Source organism: Gymnoscopelus microlampas (genome assembly GCF_963454915.1).
Source record: "Gymnoscopelus microlampas genome assembly, chromosome: 4".
Classification (NCBI taxonomy): domain Eukaryota; kingdom Metazoa; phylum Chordata; class Actinopteri; order Myctophiformes; family Myctophidae; genus Gymnoscopelus; species Gymnoscopelus microlampas.
In genome coordinates, this window is record NC_139941.1 from 7,079,190 (window position 1) to 7,102,520 (window position 23,331).

Consider the following 23,331-nt stretch of genomic DNA (forward strand, 5'->3'; position numbering starts at 1 on the left):
GAGTGACAAGATCAGTGAGTTTGTATTGCTACATACTGTATTTCTCTAGCCTACAGACACACTGACGAAAGCTGGATAGCCAAACGTTTGTTCATTTCTAAGGCATATGGATAAATAAATACTCAATGATCTTGTCACTCGGTCTCGGAGTGTGACCCTTCATCGTCCCTGGCCCTCCCATCTCCTTTTCACGATTGATTTGTTGATGTGTGTATTGTTGCCTGTATAGATGTTGAATGTTTACATAGGCTTTTTTTGTGATTTATCCATTAGACTGCAACATACTGCTGTACTTTAAAGTTGTTAGTAAAATATTCAGTCAATCAAAAGTCTCCCCTTTTTAACTCAACAACAATAACCCAAAAAAGAGCTCTCTCAGAATCACCATAATTGATGGGCTGCTTCCTTCTTGAAGGAGTGCAGGTTGTTGTGTTTGTCCCAATGTTTATTTAGAACCAAGTATACTTTTGGTTCAAGGAGATACATTTCCAAGGTAACCCTTCAGGTCCAATATACGCTATAATATTCTTTCAGAGTTAAAACAGGTGACACACCAAATAATCAATAAAATCCATCGGGAATAACAACTTTAGACTTTTGTTTAAATGCAGGAATAAAAACCTTTATTAAAGGATTTTGCGGTACAGGGTAAAGATGATTAAGACCAGGGGTGTACTGTTGATTTTTTAGCTAATGGAGCGCTACATCACGAGCACGTGCTCGTGCATACACGTGCACCTGAGCGATTGTGGATTGAAATAACCTCTTTAATATGTAGGCCTATTTGTTAACCCACAATATACTATATACAAATTGTATTCTATTTACTTGCATAATGGGGGCACAATACATAGTGTTTTAGTGCATTTACCTTGCAGACTCTGTAATTTAATTAGTTCATGAGTCCATCAGCCACTGTTATCCAACTCTTTTGACTGCTTCAGGCAGAACATCTGACAGTGGCCTATATAGACTTAGTACACACAGTATGCTACTTAGCAGGTCACACAATGGACCAGTGGTGTGTTCTTTTTTTTTTTGGAGGGTATTGTGAAATGGCTCGAACGGCCAAGGCTCCAAAAAGTTGACAATGTCCAGAATGTAGGTTTGGGTATATTTATTTCAACCAACACCAAAAGTCCTGTGCCGTATTTACAGTGCAGGCCTAAGCAAAATTCATAGGTTAACCGAATAGGAATACCAAAAAAATGAAGACTTGGGAAAAAATGATACTGTAACTGCATACTGCAGACAAAAAGACAACAACTCAGACAGTGCTATAACAGGCTATACCTTCTCACTAAGGCCCTGCAGCTCTCTCCCCTGTCTGTTGCCAACCAAACACAAACACCACTCTGTCCATCCTAACCTGCCCTTTATACCAGGTGGATCCTACCAATACAATGACCTGTAATTGGTAATCAATTAACTCAAATAAAGCTACATTATGGCCCATGAGTTACTTACACAAAGGAATTTTACCAACAATTCAAATACATTTCCCAGGTGTGCCTCAAGGTCCATTGGAGCTGGGCAAGGTAGGTATTAAAAGTCCCCAATGCCCTGACAGCAAGCAATGTTTGTGTCCAATTAAAGATACAGTTTCTTATTCCCCAGTATCAGTTTAGAAATGCTATGTTATGCTCTGTTAAGTAAAAGTCCTGCATTAAAAAAAATCTTGAGTTTCAGTACAAAAGTTCATCTAGACACTTCAGCTCAGGAATAACCAATACCATTTATTAACCATTTACCATATTGCATATATAACCATTTACTGCTATATTAACCATTTACTGCAATGATATTACATTCATATTTGGCGGTGTGACTCAGCTAATATATATTACTAATAATATAATATTACAGACTACCTGCGCACGCAGGACAAGAGATTCTGAAATCACAAACCCCCCAGAGCAGAGCATAAAATACAGTTTTACATAAACATAATAACATTACCGCACAACTACCACATATCATAGTACAATCCATAGAACCACAGTACAAACACACAATCAACCTATAATAATATGAACTAAATGCCACAGGGAGGAGGCTGTGGAGGTGGAGGGAATTTGAAAACAAACAGCTGTACAACCAGCTTAGACAACGAAGCACGCAGACTGAACAGAGAACAGAGGCTGCTTAAATGAACCGCTATGGAAATGAGGGCGTGAGTGAGGTTGCTTGTAGCGAATGGCGTGAGGATGAACGTACTGACTTGTGGGAGTACGAATGAATTAGCTTGTTAGGGAATGAATGGGGCAGGTCCGGGGTGTGTGAACATAGCATAAGCCTTCCATGTCTACATGAACTATCGCTTCGCTGTATTATTGGCATCAAAATACACTTAATGTAAAGTGAAAGTGGTCATTGTCCCATTTCACAAGTTATCAAATGTATACAAACTAGAGTGTCTTTCTTGTTGTTTTTTTTCTTCTTCTTCTGCATGGGCCTTTCCTCGTTACTTATCATTGCATCCCTGAATTCTTCTGCAGTTAACTGTGTGAACTCTTTACTTTCCAGCTTCCTCTCCATGGCTCTCTGGAGTCAGGTGTGTAGAACACAGCTGCAGTTTGCTCTTCCACTCAGTCTTCATCTTCCACGTACTCCTTTATCCTCAGCACCTATCCTGGCTTTGCCAACTTGATTTTCTGTTTTAAGTCTACCCTGACAGTTGTACGTTGACACGAATCTGGTCCTTGGTACAGGTCTATTATTCCTCCTACAATGCTGCCCAGTCTCTTCCATGGCTTGTCATTGTATCTGAACCCCAGTAGAGAACGGGCATAAATGGTGGCCCCTGCAAATAATTATCACTCTGCTTATAATACTTATATACAGTAAGTGGAAAAGTATGTATATACTAGGCTTCAATAAATAATAATGAGGATTTTACCATCTACTCAGGCTTTTGGGAGCACCCCGGACAGTTTTTAAGTTGCTTGATTCAGTATTTCGATATTTGATATTCATCAGACACTCCCCCTTCCTTTACAAACCCATTGTAACTTCAAAGTCCATTTCAATCATGTTAGATTCATCGGAAACATCCGTCCTTCGTTCTGGTGACTGACATTATCCTTCTATTACGTGAGGAGGACCGTGTTTTTTCAATTTAAATTTAAACTTTTCATTTATTTTTAATATTTGTTTTGGAAAATAAAAATAATTAAATCCAATAAAAATAAATAAATGAAGAAGGCAATTAAAAAAACACGGCCCCCGTATTAGGAGGGCAGGATAGGTCACCAACAAGGACGGTTGTTTTTGATTTTTGAAATTATAATGGGTTTGTATAGGAAGGGGGCGTGTCTGATAAAATGAATATCAAATATCTAAATACTGAATCAAGCAATTTAAAAACTGTCTGGGGGGCTCACAAAAGCCTGTGTAGTATATATATATATATATGTGTGTGTGTGTGTGTGTGTGTGTGTGTGTGTGTGTGTGTGTGTGTGTGTGTGTGTGTGTGTGTGTGTGTGTGTGTGTGTGTGTGTGTAAAAGCATACAGTATGTGTAAAAGCATTTTGCTCTTCTCCCACTCAGTATATATATGTAAAAGCATTTTGTTTTCTCATTGTGGATGTTTCCATGTCACTTCATTGTCCTTGACATTTATCATTTTTCGGAGGAAATCTGGTAACTTTCTCCGTTTTGGTTCTGAGCTTTCTGCATACTCAGGGATAGATGCCAGAGAACCATATCCAGAACTCTTCTGTGATCCAAATACGGAACTGGCTCCAGAGATGGAAGATCTCAAAGACCATCTCTCTTGTAAGTCAGCTTCAGAAACTATGATAGAAAATGAGATTTCATACAATGTGTTTTGATAAGGTTGACAACTTAGTAACAATCAGTCTGGATAAGTTGACACAAAACAATATGTACACACTACACTTTAAGGACAAAGTGAGCATACATCATTCAGCAAAATATTGGAGGAGATTTCTTTATTAATTCTTATCTTACTGCTGCAATGTGTGCATTAGTCTACTGTATGTAAATTCATACAAAGCAAATCTGTAGTTTTGAATGATCACATGACCTCAAGTTAGGGTTTTCACAGAATAGTCCAATATTCGGATATTCGAATATCAAAACCACTATTCGACGCTGTACATCGAAGTCGATTATTCACTGATATTATGTTTTATATTATTTGTATTTATTTATTTTGTATTAAGCAGTGCCAATATATCTACAGCAGACATGCAGCTGTGAGATCTGGTGTTGGTAGTTCTCCTAATAAATCAAGGTTGAATGTCGTCCTAACATTTCATAATAGGCTACTGTACGTGACGTTGTGCCGTCACTCAATGTAGGTGGGGCGCTAACACGGCAGCACTCATGTCAGAAAGATTTTTTTTTTAAAGCAGAACAGAACATGGCTCTACGCTCGATGCTGACAACAGTGTGTAAAAACGTACTATTGGTGAGTTTATTACTGTAGTTTAACAAGTGTAGTTTAACGTGTGACGTCCAGGGTAGGACACTCTTTACTGTAGCTCTTGTGGTGATGTCATGTTTCTTATTCAACTTTAAAATATGATATTTCACCCAAGAATTATCACCTATTCAAATACTTGTAGTTATTCGAAGTGAAATTCTAAAAATCAGTATTTGTGAATGCCCTTTAAGTAATACTAGGTAACTTTAAAAAAAAAAAAACTAAAGTTAAATTGTGTATCTTTTGTGAGTGGCAAATGTTTCACAACACCCACTCCATGAATTTCACCCCCGAAAGCCTTTTCTATTATATTTACTATTGAAACGGTGGCGGGCCGCCCTTCCCGCGAAAATGACGTCATCCGGCCGGAAAACGGAAACGGAAATGCACTGGTTTCCTGTTTGGCCAGGAACTACCGCACCGGTTTCCTGTTTGGCCAGGAACTACCGCGCTAATAAAAAAAAGGAATCTCACGCTGTTTTTAAGACATTATAGGATTTGAAGATGGAAAAACAACAGCTCAAGAAAATACAGCTCACAGTAAATAATGCTCCACTGGCTAAGAGAAACAATCCGTAGATAGTATAAAACAATTAAAAGAACGCTTTTTGAAACGCTTCGGTGAAAACAAATGGAATTCTGGGTAACGCAGGAATAAACGAAAGACCTGCAGTGACGGTAATGACCAGCAGAGGTTGCTAAAAATCGTTATTTGTGGACCTGCCTTGTATTACTTTAAGTACAAGTCCTCTAACTAGAAGGATGCGTTCTAGATATGTTGTATAGAGGGCTGTGTTATGCCCGCTAGCTGCGCCGAAACCCATCTATGAGACATTCGAAAGAACAAACCACTAACACTAATACAAAAAAGCTGGTTATTATAGGCTATAGTGGTTTTGTGGATACTTTTTTTGTTGTTTGGGTTGACATGATACACATACCAACGGAATAATATTCTAACACTAACCAGACAACTATGGAACAAGGATTTTTTCATGATCGGCTGGTGTAGTTGTAGTGTAAAAGAAAACATAACTGGAAGTGGATTCATTCTGTTAATTGTTCTACTTGCTACTTGTTGGATTAAGCATAATTACGCTAATGATAGACAAATATTTGAGCATGTACAATCTGTGATTAATTCATTTTTTACCCAAATTATTTATTATTTAATAAGCATGTGCGCCAAAGAACAGTCTCAAATATGACAGGCCACAACTATTCTAAAACAAGACATCTAGAATAGTTGTTGCTGAATGATGGTTTTACTCAGGTATTTGCATAATAGAAACATTCAGATTCAATTACCAACATGTATTATAAACTTAGAGAAAATGATGACAAAATATTTAGCGTAGACTTTAACCTACCATATTTGATAAACATTGTCATGTTAGAATAGTTAGCATGTCAGCATTTTCTTCATTAGAAGACCAAGAGTTGAATACTTACAGTGTAGTGGAATATCTTTACTTCTGGCCTTCCTGAGTGGCATAGGTGTTGCTGGGCTTCCTGTTAACTCAGGGATGGATGCCAGAGAACCATACCCAGAACTCGTAGAAGATAAGTTGGAGATGGATGTCTGTGATCCAAACACAGAACTGGCTCCAGAGATGGAAGATCTCACAGACCATCTCTCTTGTAAGTCAGCTTCAGAAACTGAAACATAGAAATAGAAAATGTGATTGCATACAATGTGTTTTGATAAGGTTGAACACTTAGTAACAATCAGTCTGGATAAGTAATGTAGACACTAAACAATAATGTACACATTACACTTTAAAGGACATCTAAAGGTGACTCTCCATCAAACAATGTTTGATGGAGAGTCTGAGTTTGACAAACAGAGTTTTACAAACAGACTATACTTCAGACTACAACAGACTGCAACAGACTGGTAGTCGGTTGGCAAAAGTTAGCATTTAGTTCAGCACAAACTGTCAGCCGACATGCCCATTGATGTGCTAATGCATGCATTATAGCTTTCAGCCTAGCCTGCCAGTGTTGCCAGGTCTGCTTATTATAAGCGACTTTGGGCTTGTTTCCCTGCAAAGTCGCTTGGATGTTACCAGCCTTTTTTCTTCACTGACGTGCAGTGGTGTGAAGTAACTAGTATATTTACTCAAGTGCTGTACTTAAGTACAATTTTGAGGTACTTTTACTTTACTGGAGTATTTCCAATTGTCTATACTTTTACTTCTCTACTCCACTACATCTCAGTGGCAAATATTGTGCTTTTACTCCACTACAATTATTTGAAATTTGTAGTTACTTGTTACTTTGCAGATAGAAATCATTATAAAACATACATTAACCACTTTAGCCCTATTTTATACCTAGGCTATTGAAAATAGCCGATCTACAAGCTCACACCGCGTCGCAACACGTTGTGAGCTTGTAGATCTGCTATTTTCAAACATTTTCGTACTTTTAGTACTTTTACTCAAGTAAATTTTGAATTCCGGAGTTTTACTTGTAGCAGACTCAGAGTACATCTACATTGCAGTATTGATACTTTTACTTAAGTAAAACATTTGAGTACTTTTTCCACCACTGCTTTTGAAAATTCGAATTTGTTACTCGAATAATCGAAAATAAATACATTTATTGAAATTAACACCCAGAAAGTAGACAAAACCGAGCACATTTCGATCTATAAGGCCAAATCTCATTTGAAAAAATATATTAAGAGTATATGAAAGCCATTTAAAATGTTAATACTATTGGAATCTTACACACCTGCTCCCAAATAATTCATTACATCATTCCAGTACACAGCGCAAAAGTAGGTCATATCAATCAGCTCTCGCGAATAAACCCATCTATTAGACATTCGAAAGAACAAACCACTAACATTAATACAAAAAAGCTGGTTATTATAGGCTATAGTGGTTTTGTGGATACCTTTTTTGTTGTTTGGGCTTGACATGATACACATACCAACGGAATAATATTCTAACACTAACCAGACAACTATGGAACAAGGATTTCTTTCATGATCGGCTGGTGTAGTTGTAGTGTAAAAGAAAACATAACTGGAAGTGGATTCATTCTGTTAATTGTTCTACTTCCTACTCGTTGGATTAAAGATAATTACACTAATGATACAGATATTTGAGCATGTACAATCTGTGATTAAGTCATTTTTTACCCAAATTATTTCGGCGGAGTTAATAAGCATGTGCGCCAAAGAACAGTCTCAAATATGACAAGCCACAACTATTCTAAAACAAGACATCTAGAATAGATGTTGCTGAATGATGGTTTTACTCAGGTGTTTGCATTATAGAAACATTCAGATTCAATTACCAACATGTATTATAAACGTAGAGAAAATTACGTTATTTAGCGTAGACTAACCTATTATTTGATAAACATTGTCATGTTAGTATAGTTAGCATGTCAGCATTTTCTTCATTAGAAGACCAACAGTTGAATACTTACAGTCTGGTGGTATAACTTTACTTCTGGCCTTCCTGAGTGGCTTAGTAAATGTTGCTGGGATTCCTATTTCAAAAAGACCTCCTCCATTTCCTTCTTCCTCCTCCTCCTCTTCCTTTGTCTTTTCCAGCGGCCGTATGACCTGAGTGTTATTAACCCTGTTCTTGCTCTTCTTACTGTTGATGTGTTGCCCAGTGAATTTATCTCCTACACTGCCTCCACTGGACCACAACTTCTTTACTGGTTTACAAACATGACCTTTATATGCACTTAAAACCTTCTCCTGTCTCTTCTTCTTGTATCCATCACTGTCTATCTCAAAGAAGCCTTTCACTATCCCAATTATTAAGCTGGGGCCTGGAAATAAAAATAGGAATAGTCATACATGATCTCAAATTAATTTAAAATGTTTATTATGCATTGCAATATTATCTTCTCAAACATTGACTGATTACCTGTAATTAAGGTCATTATTGCATGTGTATGTCTTTTCTTCTCCCTAAAAGAAAGAAGGTGAAAACAGAACGCTTTTAGTTTTGTTATTCAGTAGGTAGTATACCTTTGTCTTGACTAATGGAATTGTTGTACAGTTACATCGATGCAGTGTTTTACTTACAACTCCAGTGAAATGATAGCCAAGTGTCAGCTTCGATTTTTTTTTATCAAAGCTGACATATTCAACTGAAACTTTCATGTCTTTAATAGTATTCCCTTCCTGTTCAGTTTATATTACCTAAAACATATTATCAGAATATGATAATAGTAGTTGTTGTTTGTTTCATCTATAAATTCCATAAATCTGTGTATGTGAGTGTGTCTGTCCTTATCTCAAGTACCCTCCCACCATTTGTCTTCATATTTATGTCTATTGCTGACGCCTTATGCAGTGCAAAATGTAAAGTTGGACAGATCACTTTGCACAAGAATAACATGCAAAGTCAGTGAAAAGGTGTGTGTTTCCTACAAATGATGCAAAGGTGTGTGTTTCCTACAAATGATGCAAAGGTGCGTGTTGCCTATGCAAATAATGGGCATGTGCCTAATGCACTACGTCATCAGACAATCAACACGACTACACAACACCAATACAACTACGCTAACGCAACACAACAAAACAAACACAACTACACAGCACAGCGAAACACTAACACAACTTCACCACACCTACACAACTAAACAAAACACTAACAATACAACACAACGTTTTCACCCTGCTGCCGCCTGATGACAGGCGGTGCTGTCAGGCTGGTCTCAGACCTTGGATCTTTCTTGGACCTAACTGTGGATTATACCGACTTGACTTGACTTTTTTTTCTTTGCTCTTTGTCATATTGTGCAAGCTCTCTCATGTGGCAGCAACTGCAGCATGAGACAGACCACATCAAGGGCGCCGATACTGTGGGTGCCTCGGGGCTAATAGCACCCATGGAGAAATGACAAGCACCCATCACAGACGTCTCGTCTGGAGACTAACTACTGGTTAGTCTGACTGTGGTATGACTCTTATACCATTTGACCATTATATGAAACTGCACCACAGCCAGAGGTGTAAAGAGATAGAGACATCATTTTAACAGTTAAGATGCCTTTTTTGTGGTCATACCGCACTTTTATTTTACCTATGGGGCGGAATCTGCCAATGCTTTAAAATAAAAATCACACCCTGTGTGAAGGAAGCGGTGCCTTTGGGGCGGGGCTTAACTCATGTCAGTGCGTCCCTATTGGTGGTCTGAGTCCACTTACCAAATTTGTACTTGGTAGCATGCTGCAAACTGGAATAATGGCTGTTTAAAGCCCAGCCAATGGGCAGACAGAGGGGGCAGGGCTTAAGTAATTACAGTTCGTCCCTATTGGTGGTTTTAGTCCATGTGCAAAATTTGTACTCCGTAGCATGCTGCGAACTTGAGTTATGGCTGTTTAAAGGCCAGCCAATGGGAAGACAGAGGGGGCGGGGCTTCAGCAATTCATGCTCGTCCCTATTGGTGGTCTAAGTCCACATACCACATTTGGACTTGGTGGCATGCTGCAAACTGGAGTTATAGCTGTTTAAAATCCCGTGCTCATACGGGCGGACGGACATAACATACGCTGGGGGTCCCTGGTGAGAGGGGGCGGGGCTTCAGCAATTCATGCTCGTCCCTATTGGTGGTCTAAGTCCACATATTAAATGTGGACTTGGTGGCATGCTGGAAGCTGGAGTTATAGCTGTTTAAAATCCTGTGCTCATCCCGTGCTCATACGGGCGGACGGACATAACATACGCTGGGGGTCCCTGGACAGAGGGGGCGGGGCTTCAGCAGTTCATGCTCGTCCCTATTGGTGGTCTAAGTCCACATACTAAATTTGGACTTGGTGGCATGCTGGAAACTGGAGTTATAGCTGTTTAAAATCCTGTGCTCATCCCGTGCTCATACGGGCGGACGGACATAACATACGCTGGGGGTCCCTGGACCCCTCTTTGATAACCAGTGGCACGTGTGGCCAATGAGAGGAGAGATGGCATAGGCAATCTCCAAGTCCGTGTCCGTGTGTGTGTGTGTGTGTGCGCGTGTGTTTGTATGTGTTTCTTCTTTGCCGTGCTCATCCCGTGCTCATCCGGACGGACGGACGGACGGACGGACGGACGGACGGACAAAGTCAAGTGTAGAGCGGTTGGCACCGCTAAAAATAAAGTAGCGTGCCCTAACCCTGGCTACATACACCGTTTATTGTGTTCATTGAAAAGCTTTCTGGATTGCATGAGTTGAAACAGGTTGGTGAAACAGGTTTCCCACAGGTTCTATTTACATGTAACACACACTCCATGAACGATACTAGCCCCCCTTTAATGATTGCCTGATCAAATACAGTTGTATTTGAAAGGTAATGGACTGATTGGCTGTTCAAATGCAGCTTTATTTGAAAGGTAGCGTGCTGGCTACACCACTGCTGTCCATGATTCGTGGCGATGTCATCCAGACATCTAGTGTGCGTGCGTGCTTGCTCGCGTGCGAGTGTTCTGCCTTAAAGGAGTAGTTCACCCAAAAAAATTACTTATTTTTGTCAATTACACACATGAAGCCGTGAATTCATGGCTTCATGGGGTGGGTAATTGATAGAAAATAAGTCATAATTTGGGTGAACTACTCCTTTAAATATATTTTATGGTTTAAATATGTAATTGAACAGTTTAGATGCCTAAAAAATCAGTAACTCTATCAGCAAAAGAGGTCAGTACTATATTAGGAGACACTACTATATTAGGAGACAATTGCTGGTGAGACATGAGTTAAATATTTGGTTGTAATTACCACACAATAATCCATGCCAACAACAGAGGGTGTGTGTGTCAATGAGTGCATGTCAGGTGAACATCTCTCATTGTCTCATAGGCTAGAGACTATGTTTTCACTCCTGTCCGTCCATGTGTCCGTTCGTCCGTGTGTCTGTGAGCTAATCTCCGGCTCTAGAACAGCTAATCTCTAGCTGTTCACAGACATACTGACCAGAGTGAAAACATAGTATTGAACCTTCGGCCTGGTGTAGACCATGAAAAATGGCAAACAATAACCGTAACTCAAAATCATCCCTTTGTTTACCTGCTGAATAACAACAAACTGTCACATCATTATGGATTTAAAATTATTGCGTAACATGCTCAACACCTAAGAAAGCTGCCTTGTTAAAGCTGACTTAATGCAGTCACATGCTATGTGTAATTCTTTGGTTGGGTGTGTACGTGTGTGAGTGTTGTGAGAGACAACAGCGGTGTAGTCTGTCTGTACATGCTGATAATATGAGCCATTGAATTGGAATGCAGGCCGCAGGCGATCAGGTACAGTAGCACCGGGGTAAAGTTCCTGCCTACACTACAGAGACAAGGGTTTCAATTCCTCCACGGTGCCTCTGGCTTGACCAGGCAAAAACAATTGGCCGTGTTCGATGGTGTGAAGCCGGGTGGGGGAGGGTGAGCTCTGTCATTGCACTAGCAACTCCTACAGGTTGGTCAGGGTGCCTGTTCAGCAGTGTGTTTCTCCCGTCGAAACTCTTCACTGTCAGGTGAAAAGAAGCAGCTGGCAACGCATAATGTCAGCTGAGACATGTGCTTGTCTTGACCCTCCCACATGGCCAACTGTAGGGCTCATTATGGGGAAAATTGGAAATTGAGAATTGACGACTAAATTGAGATAAAAAGTGGGGAAAAAGAAAAAACATTGTGAATGCTGACCCCAGGTGCTCAGCAGCCTTCTGGATAAAGGTAATGGTAAAGGAAATGTGTCCTCCTGCATTTGACCCATCCTAATAACTAAGCAGTGAGCAGCCACAGTGCAGTGCTCAGGGACCAACTCCAGTTGTAATGCCAATACCTTGCCCAAGGGCACTGGCAGGAGTACTGTACTGTATGTGTACTTAACATGCATGTCTTTTCGTGTGGAGGAAACCGAAGTACCTGGAGTAAACCCAATGCAAATACAGGATGAACATGCAAACTTCTTGCTGTGAGGTAAACACAAAAAGAAGGATACATTTAGAATAATTTGGAAAATTAGCACAAACAGCACAAATCTTCTCTTATTGGGTCTCCAGCAGACAATATTTTCAGATGGGGGTCCACGGCCAAATACATATTCATTTGTGGGGACCCCCCTGGGGATCCCGACCCACAGGTTGACGTCAGTAGCCTACTGTTGCTGTGCAACAGCAGCAGACAACAAGACAAGCCGTTTTCCACTGCCGTGGTTTCCTACAGGAAATATTTTCCATTGGCGTGGTTTCCTACAGGAAATGTTTTCCAGTGGCATGTTTACAGTGGTGGACAGTAACGGAGTAAATGTACTTGAGTACTGTTCTTAAATACAGATTCTGAGGAACCGTACTTTACTTGAGTATTATATTATTTTGGTACTTATTACTCTTACTTGAGTACATTTCCAAGACAAATATTTTCCTTTTCCTCAAGTACATTTCTAGGAAGGCTGTAAAGTACTGAGTACTATTAGGTTGGCTGTTTCTTTTGGCTTCCCCCTCCGCTCGCCTCTTTGTTACATCTTGTATGGGTGTATAGGAGTAAAAGTATTTAGTTCTGGTTCCTCAGTCATTTCTATTTTCGTTTGTATAGGTGTTTTTACAGGCTTCGTATAACATAGTGGTTCTACAAGCAAGCATATCAGTGCATGCAGTGCAGGTGGTTTCAGAGAGCTACTTCTCTGAAACAAGAGTTACAAGGTCCTATAAATTCATTGTGAAAACATTACAGCAATTAATTGATTGAGAGACACAGACAGAGAGAGAGGCTGTGTGTGTAACTTTAAAAGCAGTGATAAGTAGAGCCATATGAAATCCGTGTTAACGGAATCGCGGACGGAATCGCGGAAATGACCAATAAAAATGGAATTGGAATAAAACACGGAATATTGCAGAATTTGGAAAATTAAAAAAAATCGCGGTAAAATATTTTTTTTTACCGCAAATTTTTACAAATCCACGGGACACCACCATTTTGCATGGCCACATCCTACTTTATAAACAGTAAAATCCACGTAGAAATAGTCTTAGAAAGACGATAGAAACAATAATACATGGGCGACGCCATTTTGCGCATGCTCAGACCGAATTAGACCGAATTATTTTGGGAACATTTTTGCGTATAACACAACAAGGGCCATGTATGGACTGTTATATCTTGAACATTTATTCATTTCCACTTACCAGACACTTTTTTTATGGTAAAAATGAGCATAAAAAGCAAAATACAGAATTCAGAAATATTAAAATGGAAAAAACAGAATTTGGGAAAAAATAAAACGGAATTGGGAAAAAAATAAAACGGATTTCATATGGCTCTAGTGATAAGGAACATGGGAAGAGGTCTACTGTAGGAGAAGATGAGTTTCAGATTATGTTCAAAGCTGCATTACACCTCAAGCAGACTTAAATAATCTAACCTTTTCATTAATTGTCTGGTTCTGGTCTTATTTTGTTTAAACAGTGCATGCTATTCTTGTGCGACCCTCAACACAGGATTTGATAATTCCAAGCTCAAACTATTAGTATTGCCACCACCACCAATAATCAGGATATAAGAGCAGCTATATACAAACAACATTCACTGGAGCAGTGGAACCTCTGTTTTGCTGTGAGTACTTGTGTTGTTGTGGAGCATTTCTTATAACAAAGTATAGATAGCCTACAGTAGTGTCATTGCTGTAACTTGGTATCTGGAATGTGATGCTGTTGCTGCAGGGTGAACTATGGGTATCATATACAGTAGTATAATGGAAGTCTTATAGCCCCCCCCCCCCCCCACCCAAAATCACCAGCCGCTACTGTTCAAATGTATCAGGTTAATACTGGATTGGCAGACCTAAAAGACTTGGCCATTACCATTACAAGACACTCCTGGAGAGAATTAACCAGTGGTGGAAAGTAGCTTTACTCAAATACATTTACTCAAGTACTGTACTTCTGATTGAGAACGATGAGATAGGCTACCGAAGAACAGTGGATGAGTTTGCTGGTTGGTGCAAGAGTAACTTCCTTTAATTGAATATTAATATTAATAGAAAACTAAGGAGGTTATATTTGATTTTAGGACTAGTGCTCATGATGCACACCAGCAAATAGTTATTGATGGGGATGGGGTGCGACTGTTAAAAAAAGTATTTGGGTACAACATTGATTCCAAGCTGACATGGAATTCCAACACTGATGCCATCTATAAGAAAGGTCAGCAGAGGCTGCATTTTATGCGCAGACTGAGACAGTATGACGTGGAAAAAAGTGTAATGGTACTCTTCCATCGATCCTTCGTGGAGAGTGCACTGACTTTCTGTTTTGTTTCCTGGTATGGCTCATTATCATTGGTTAATAATAACAAACTCCATAAAATCATCAATGTATCCAGCAAGATAGCTGGGGTACGACATGAGAGTATGGCAGCAATGTATGAGACCCGGGTGCTTAGGAAGGGGAGAGCTATTGCTAGGGATAGAACGCACCCGTTATACAGTCAATATCACCTTTTACCATCAGGACGACGGTACACAGTGCCAATGTTGCAGGCTAGGGCTTCAAGATCATTTGTCCCTACAAGTATAGGACTCCTGAACAAACAGGCCCCATCTCAGCTCTGTGCATAAAATGTAATGTGATGCCTCTTGAACCATGACTGGTTGCCTTGTCTAGTTGTATGTATTTTGTAAATATGTTATGTGTTTGTGATTTTTGGGGCGGTGTAACCGCCCCCTATAAGTGAGTTTTGGACACTGACCAATCCTGCACCGTGATTGGCCAATAGTCTACAACGCAGTCTACACCCCTAACCCTTCCACAGTCAATGCAAATCTATACTTTTGCAAAGTCAGCCAATCACATTACAACTAGTGTCATCACCACTAGCTGTAATGTGATTGGCTGACTTTGCAAATTCAGGACTGTGATTGGCTAGCGAAACACATGACACATGTGCAGCCCTATGAATAGCAGTATGGACTTAAAAAAAAGTCATCTATCCTTTTTTTTAAGTGAGTCATGTTGTGATGACCACACACCGCCCACTTCACACTGGGTGTGATTTTTTGTATCCTGATGGCTGCTTGGCACAAAATGAATTTCCGCAAGGACAAATAAAGTATCTATCTATCTAAGTACTGTACTTAAGTATTTTATTTTTGTATTTACAATCTTCTATACTTTCACTTTTCACTCTACTACAATTGAAAACTTTAGTTGTTATAGCATAGCTCTCAGCAACTGCTTACTATGGGATATCATCGCCCCCTGGCGATCCCACAGAGCAACAACAGGACTCCCGGAACTCCAATGTCCATTGGATAAGGGTCGTGTGACGCAAAACCGGAAACCGGTAGTGGTATAAATACCACTGTGTCACATGAGCTCCGCCTCTTCTTCCACTCTGCTAACGCGAAGCACACGGAGCCAATGAAGCACAACTAAGGAGAAACTGACGAAATGCAACAATTCCCAAAGCGAGGGCACTACTGTGCTTCTCTACGGGCGATTTCGTTTCAGTTTCAGACAAACAGTCTCAGTTTGTTTAAACTCTCCCGGTTCTCAAATTTCGACTTTTATTTCTTTCTTTCCTGTCCTCTCCGTTTTCCTAACACGAGGCACGCAGCCTACTCTAAGGCTTAAAAGCTAACAGAAGCTAGGCGCGCTAAGCTAACGCTAAAGCTAAAGCTAAAGCTAAAGCTAACGGAAGCTAGGATAGGTCGCTAACCTAGCCTTTTGTGTTTTGCCTCGTGTTCGACGGAGAAAGGAGAAGATGGAGGCGCCTCGCCCGTGTACGATACGAGGAGGCTACTACCTCGTTGCTGCGGACGATGACCACCGCCTCTGCATATCGTGCTAGGGCCCGAACCACGCCTGGTCCGCTCGCTACCGGAGCGAGGGCGGGTCCGGGCACTGCGATTGCTTCTCTGAGGCCCAGCTGGAACCAAGCCTAACCAAAGCCATGGCGCTAGCGGCCTCGACGAGCGGAGGTTCCAACCGCGAAGCTCCCCCAACTACAGCACCGAGGGAGCCAGCGGCTAGCCCCAACCTGGGGACCAGGGGCCCTCCTCTCCACTCGGCCCCACGTTCCAGCGGAGCCATCAGCAGGGTCCGGGATGAGCAGGACTTCAGGGCCGCTTCCTCATCTCCGGACCCGGACGTTGATGTCGAGACCTCCGGGCCGTACCACGACAGCGACCCTCTCCCCCCCCCCTATAAGCACACCACCCAACACAACCACTCTCTCTTTATGAGCCCTCAGTGTTCGTTATGTCCCCTAAGAGAAAAGGACGACATTCCAAACACTGCAGGGACACTCTGCAGTGTCACTGTCTTCTATGAAACATGGTGAATCAAACGCAGGTAGGAAAACCTATTGCTTGAATCGAATGTCTCTACTGTCTTGTGTAAAGGGGGGTTCTCTTAGACGAAACTTTTCTAATAAAACTGCGTAGCAGCAGTTCCTTCTGCCGTCCAGCAGAGGGCTGCAAAGCGCCACTGTGGGACGGTGGAAGGACAAGATGGCCGCCTCCCTCCCTGTTCAACATGGCGGAGGAGAGGCGGAATTTTACGTATCTGAGAACCCCGGTGTTACACCGGCGAAACTCCCCTGGGGGAACACAGGTTCGTTCCGGGTGAAAACACCGCACAAGTTGGCCGCCTCCATCGACCCCCCCAGACGGGGGACGTGGAGAGGCGGAAATCTGCATGTCAATTGCCCCGACGGACAGAGCTCCTCGAGCACACAGAGACTAAAAGAGACACTTTATAAGACAATGAACGGGGTTCAGCTGCTAGGTTGTCCTTTAGTCAAACTGTGTAATAAATGTGCGACATGTGTGTGGAATTTTAATAAAATTACCAAATATCACAATCGCTCATTTTTTTCTCGGGTCATCAGCGGACGAATGTTGTGTTTTTCATTGCATTGGTAAAACTGTTCTTTATGTCCGATTGTTTATGTGCTTCTACACTGCTTCTGTGCTTCCGTTGTTGCATCCAAGATGCGTAAACATACGCAAGCACATCGCAGCCCGGTCGGGTGGCCTCGATGCGGAGTGTGAGTCCCATGGGGCTAGCATCGTTGTTTTTTCCTGTAAGCACACTACCCTGTTGGACAGACTCGAGGACGAGTCCACCAGAGCAGAGAAGATAAAAGTGACACTTAAGGACAAAGAATACGGTTCAAAGTCCTGTGTGTGTCCCCCTTTTGTCCCAGAAAGAACGAGGCGGACCGCTACCCGTTTCAGAGGGCTGCAAGACGCCTCTGTGGGACACGGGAAGGACACGATGGCTGCCTCCCTCAGCCTCTACAAAATGGCGGAGGTGAGGCAGAAGTTTACGTCTCAGAGAACCCCGGTGTTACACCAGCGAAAGTCCCCAGGGGGAACGACACTTTCGCGTCGGGTCGCGTACAGGGTAATTCGCGTACAGGACATGCATGCAAGCTGCAGGTCTCATGGCTTCGGCCATACACCTGATCCGGTTGGGCAGATTCCACATGAGACGTTTCCTGCGATGGATGCGGTCTCTGAGGATACCGCATTCCATGGGCTCACGGAAAGTGGTGGTGACATCACAGTGTATGGCGTCACTCAAACCATGGACACGCGCGACCTTCCTGTCCGAAGGAGTCAGGATAGGCGCAGTAGTGTCGTGGAAAGTGATTACCACGGACGCCAGCCTCTCAGGTTGGGGGGGCTGTCCACGAAGGCTACTCAGCCCGGGGGCTGTGGGACTCCTCTCTGAGGAGGTTCCACATCAACTACCTGGAGCTGCTGGGAGTCTTCCTGGCTCTCAAGCTTTTCGAGAGCCGCATTGTAGGGTGCCTTGTCCTGGTCAGGACGGACAACACCACAATGATGTGTTATGTCAACAAAACAAGGAGGCTTGGGGTCTCTTGTTTTGGACAGACTAGCGCGTGAGCTGACGCTTTGGAGCGTGCGACGCCTAGCTTCGCTGCGCGCCACCCATGTACCGGGCCACCTGAACAGCGGTGCGGACCTGCTGTCCAGACGGGGCTCCGGTACGGGGACTGGTCGCTATGCCCGACAGTGATGGATCTGATCTAGGCCCGGTTCGGCCGGGCACAAATCGATCTGTTCGCATCCGCAGAGAACGCGAAGTGCTCGCGGTTCTTCTCGATGGGGCTCAAGGACCGGTCCTTGGGGGTAGTCGCTCTGGCACACGACTGGCCGAGCGTGCTACTCTATGCCTTTCCACCCCTGGACCTGATCCGTCCAACACTGGAGAGGATCAGGGTCCGGGGCGGGATGGTCCTGCTGGTGGCACCAGCATGGGGCTTTTGGAGGACGGAGATCTCTCCCCTCCTTTATGACGAGCCATGGCCTCTCCCCCTGTTCAGGAACCTCCTGAGACAAGGCGGGAACGAGGTGTTCCACGAGGACCCCCAGAGACTAGACCTGTGGGTTTACCCCGGGAAAGGTCGAGTCTGAGCTCACTAGGGCTGCCCCCTGACGTGGTAGCCACCATTCAGGGGGCTAGAGCAGCCTCTACCAGAAGTCAGTACGACATTCGGTGGAATATGTTCGAGACCTGGTGCCTGGAGCAGTCGCCTCCGGTGGTTGCTTTTCAGGCCCCTGTGAGAAGCTTTCTGATCAACCTGCAGGACAGGTTGGACCACAATTTGGCTTTCTCTACCATCAAGGTGTACCTGGCGGCTATCTCCGTTTGCCACGATGGGTTCGATGGCAAGTCGGTGGGTATGCACTCGCTGGTGCAACGGTTTATGGCCGGTGCTAAGCGAGCTAGGCCAGTGAACAGACCTTTGTTCCTGAAGTGGGACCTGACCGTAGTGCTGGAAGTGCTATGCCGGCCATCTTTGAACCTTTTGAGACTGTAGATCTGGAGATCTGGAGGGCTCTTTAGCTCTAATGTCAGAGGACAGCCATGGGCCGTTGGTCGGCTCAGCTTTTCGTAGCCTTTGGCCGAGGTCAGAGGAAGGCGGTGTCTAAACCGACCCTTTCCAGATGGATCGTGGAGGCGATTCGGTTGGCATACGTGGGTAGAGGGGTCCCTATTCCAGTGGGACTGGGGGCCCACTCTACTCGGAGCGTGGCTGCATCTTGGGCCCTTTGCAAGGGGGTGTCGATGCAGGAGATCTGCTCCGCGGCTAACTGGTCGTCTCCCTCGACCTTTGCATCTTTCTACAGCCTTGACGTGGCGGCATCCGAGATGGCACGTCTTGGGTGTAGAAGCTGACTCCGGGTAGAAGAGTCTGGACATGCCTTGGGGCATGTCTTTTCTCCCTGTGTGAGTGCAGCAGCCGGTTGTACGGCAGGGGATGCGAGGCATGCCTGGGGGCGTGCTCTCTCTCCCTGTCACGGTTTAAGTGGTCGTCTCACGACCTTTTTGCACCTTTCTGCGACCTGGGTGTGGCGGCATCTCGGATGGCGCGCACGATCCTGGGTGCAGTGTTAGGCTACAGGTGGAGAAATGTGAACTTGCCTTGGGGCATGTTTTTTCTCCCTGTGTGTATGCAGTAGCCAGTTTCATGGTAGGGAATGCGAGGGGTGCCCGGGGGCATGCTTCTCTTCCTACCTGGCTGGCCTTCCTTGCCCTCCTGGGACCGGCTAGGCATGGTCCAGGGAGGAGGAGGCCTTGGTTTCTCTGTCACTGGTTGGATAATCTAAGTTTTATCCAGTATTGGTGACAGGGGCAGGACTTAAGTCCGTCAAGGTTTTGCCTTTTCAGTCCTGCGCGTCCCGACCCGAGGGGTCTGGGGTGCCTGTAAGCCAGGGTCCTGCCGGGGGCAGGTCCTGAGGCCTTGGGCAAGCGTGTGGGTAAGGGTTGTCACAACTGGGGGCTCCCCCGGGGGACGTGTATGTGTCCCATAGTAAGCAGTTGCTGAGAGCTACGCTATAACAACCCAGGGTTACGTATCTAACCTAGGTTTTATTAGTAGTGTAAGCAACTGCTTACATTACATTACATTACATTACAGTCATTTAGCAGACGCTTTTATCCAAAGCGACTTACAATAAGTGTATTCAACATAGGTAGGGAACGCAAACTACTAATCACCAGAAGTTTTAAGTACATTTCCTGCTAAAACAAGCAACCAAGAGTATACCTAGCGCTAAGGTAAAAGTGCAATATATCAGCTACCTACTTTCTTAAACAGATGAGACAAAAATGGCAAAATCAAATGAGCACGAGCTAAAACAAATAAGTGTATCGACTAAACAAGATCCAATAAAACAATACAAAAATAAAACAAGAGTTCGTACAACTAGTTAACAACAAGTAGGCCAGGCAAAGAGGAAGGATAGTGTTTCCTGAAGAGGTGGGTTTTCAGCCTGCGGCGAAAGATGGGCAGTGACTCTGCTGTCCTGACTTCAGTGGGAAGTTCATTCCACCACTGTGGGGCCAGAACAGAAAAAAGTCGTGACCGTGTCGATCGACCAGAAGGACCGTTGAGTGGCGAGGGAGTCAGTCGCCCCGAGGTGGCAGACCGGAGTGGTCGGGCAGGGGTGTGGGCATTGACCAAAACTCGGAGGTAAGAAGGAGCTGTTCCTTTCACTGCTCTATAAGCTAGCACCAGGGTTTTAAACTGAATGCGAGCTGCTACGGGGAGCCAGTGCAGAGAACGGAGAAGGATAGTTGTGTGGGAGAACTTGGGGCGGTTGAACACCAGACGAGCCGCAGCTTTCTGAACAAGCTCCAGAGGTCTGATGGCTGATGCCGGAGCACCAGCAAGGAGGGAGTTGCAGTAGTCCAGGCGGGAGATGACAAGAGCCTGGATGAGCACCTGGGCTGTTTTCTCCGTGAGGAAGGGGCGAATCCTCCTGATGTTGTAGAGGAGGAATCTGCAGGACCGTGTCACTGATGCGATGTTAGCCGAGAACGACAGTTGATCGTCCAGGGTCACACCCAGATTCTTCGCAGTCCGAGTTGACGTCACCACAGCATTCTCAATGGTGATGGCCATGTCTCGGTGAGGACAGCCCTTCCCCGGGATGAACATCAGCTCGGTCTTGTCCAGGTTGAGCTTCAGGTGGTTCGTCGACATCCACTCCGAGATGTCAGCCAGACAAGCAGCAATGCGTGCCTCCACTTGTGTGTCAGAGGGGGGGAATGAGAGGATCAGCTGGGTGTCATCGGCATAGCAGTGGTAGGAAAAGCCATGGGAGTGGATGACAGCACCAAGAGATGTAGTGTAGAGGGAGAAAAGAAGAGGACCCAGAACCGAGCCTTGGGGAACCCCAGTAGTGAGCCTGTGTGGTTCTGACACAGACCCTCTCAGCATCACCTGGTAGGAGCGACCCGTCAGGTAGGATGCAAACAGGGAGAGTGCAGAGCCTGAGACACCCATCCCCTCGAGGGTGGAGAGGAGGATCTGGTGGTTCACTGTGTCGAACGCTGCAGACAGGTCCAGGAGTATCAGGACTGAGGAGAGAGAGTTCGCTCTAGCGGCATGGAGCGACTCCGTCACTGCCAGGAGGGCAGTCTCTGTCGAGTGACCCACTTTGAAGCCCGACTGGTTGGAGTCCAGGAGGTTGTTCTGGTGGAGGTAGGAAGACAGTTGTTTAAAGACAGCACGTTCGAGAGTTTTAGATAGGAAGGATAGAAGGGAAACCGGTCTGTAGTTCTTGATCTCAGAGGGGTCAAGTGTGGGTTTCTTCAGGAGGGGGGTGACTCTGGCAGTCTTGAAAGCAGAGGGAAAGTAGCCAGACGTCAGAGAGGTGTTAATAAGGTGGGTTAAGAAGGGAAGGAGTTCAGGTGCAGAGGACTGCAGCAGAGGGGATGGGACCGGGTCCAGGGAGCATGAGGTGGGGCGACTAGAGGTAACAAGGAGAAGGACCTCTTTAGAGGAGAGGGGAGAGAAGTGGGATAGAGAGGGTGGGGGAGAGGGAGGAGGAGTAGATGAAGATAGGGAGGGAGGGGTGGAAGGCAGACAGGTGTGGGTAGTGCGCAGGGCATCAGCCGGGGGAGGAGTGAAGGAGGATCGGATATCGTTCACCTTCTTGTCAAAGAAGTTGGCGAAGTCGTCAGGGAGGAGGGAGGAGGAGGGCGGAGGGGGTGGTGGTTGCAGGAGAGAGGAGAAAGTTTCAAATAGTTTTTTAGGGTTGGAAGCAGAAGCCTGAATTTTAGTGCAGAAGAAAGCAGCTTTAGCAGCAGATAGAGAGGAGGAAAAAGTAGAAAGGAGAGTTTGGAAGGTAAGAAGGTCCTCCGGGAGGTTGCCATTTCTCCATTTGCGCTCAGCCGCTCTCAGGCTCCGTCTCTCAGTACGCACTGAGTCCGACAACCAGGGAGCAGGTGGGGTTTGGCGTGCAGGCCTGGTGGTGAGGGGACAGAGATGGTCTAGAGAAGAGGATAGGGTAGAGAAAAGAAGATCAGTGGCGGTGTCAGGGGATAGAAGAGCAAAGGATTCAGGGGCAGGGAGAGCAGAGAGAACAGAGGAGGAGAGATCAGTGGAGGATAGTGTGCGAAGGTTGCGACGTGAGGAAATCATGTGGGTAGGGAGGGGCTGTGAGGGGGGAGAGGAGAGAGAGAGAGAGTAGGACATGAAGTAGTGATCAGATAATTTCTTACCTTTTCTAACCTTTTCACTGGAAAGAGGAGTGACGGACAGGTTAGCTGTAGAGCAGCATCTGGTGAAGATCAGGTCCAGTTGGTTGCCAGCCTCGTGGGTAGGGGGAGATGGGGAGAGAACTAGGTCGAAGGCGGCGAGAAACGAAAGGAGTGGGTCTCGCTGCTTCTCAGTCGGGAGGTTGAAGTCACCCAGAAGGATGAATCCAGAGCCATCGACAGGGAAGTGAGAGAACTTCTACTCCAGGGTGCCAATAGCCAACTGCTTTTAGCACAAAAAACACAAAAACTACTAGAAACTACAGACTACCACACAAGCTAATAATACAGTACTAATAGAAAAGCACTTAGTGTACAACTACTAGCAGCTTGCTAAATAACAAAAAATGATACTATAC

General features: G+C 44.4%; 1 protein-coding gene across 1 annotated transcript; it reads right to left on the bottom strand.

Annotated features, from left to right (window-relative positions):
• Nucleotides 1-3,577: 3,577 nt before the first annotated feature.
• Nucleotides 3,578-22,998, bottom strand: LOC311044221 (uncharacterized protein; the record flags this gene model as incomplete). Its single annotated transcript, XM_084055665.1, has 5 exons — nt 22,937-22,998; nt 8,347-8,390; nt 7,895-8,248; nt 5,903-6,109; nt 3,578-3,795 (listed from the first exon to the last, which is right to left on the bottom strand). Exons 2-5 carry the CDS (start codon nt 8,360-8,362, stop codon nt 3,578-3,580), a joined length of 795 nt encoding a protein of 264 aa, XP_083911791.1. The 5' UTR covers nt 8,363-8,390; nt 22,937-22,998.
• Between the last annotated feature and the right edge of the window lie 333 nt (nt 22,999-23,331).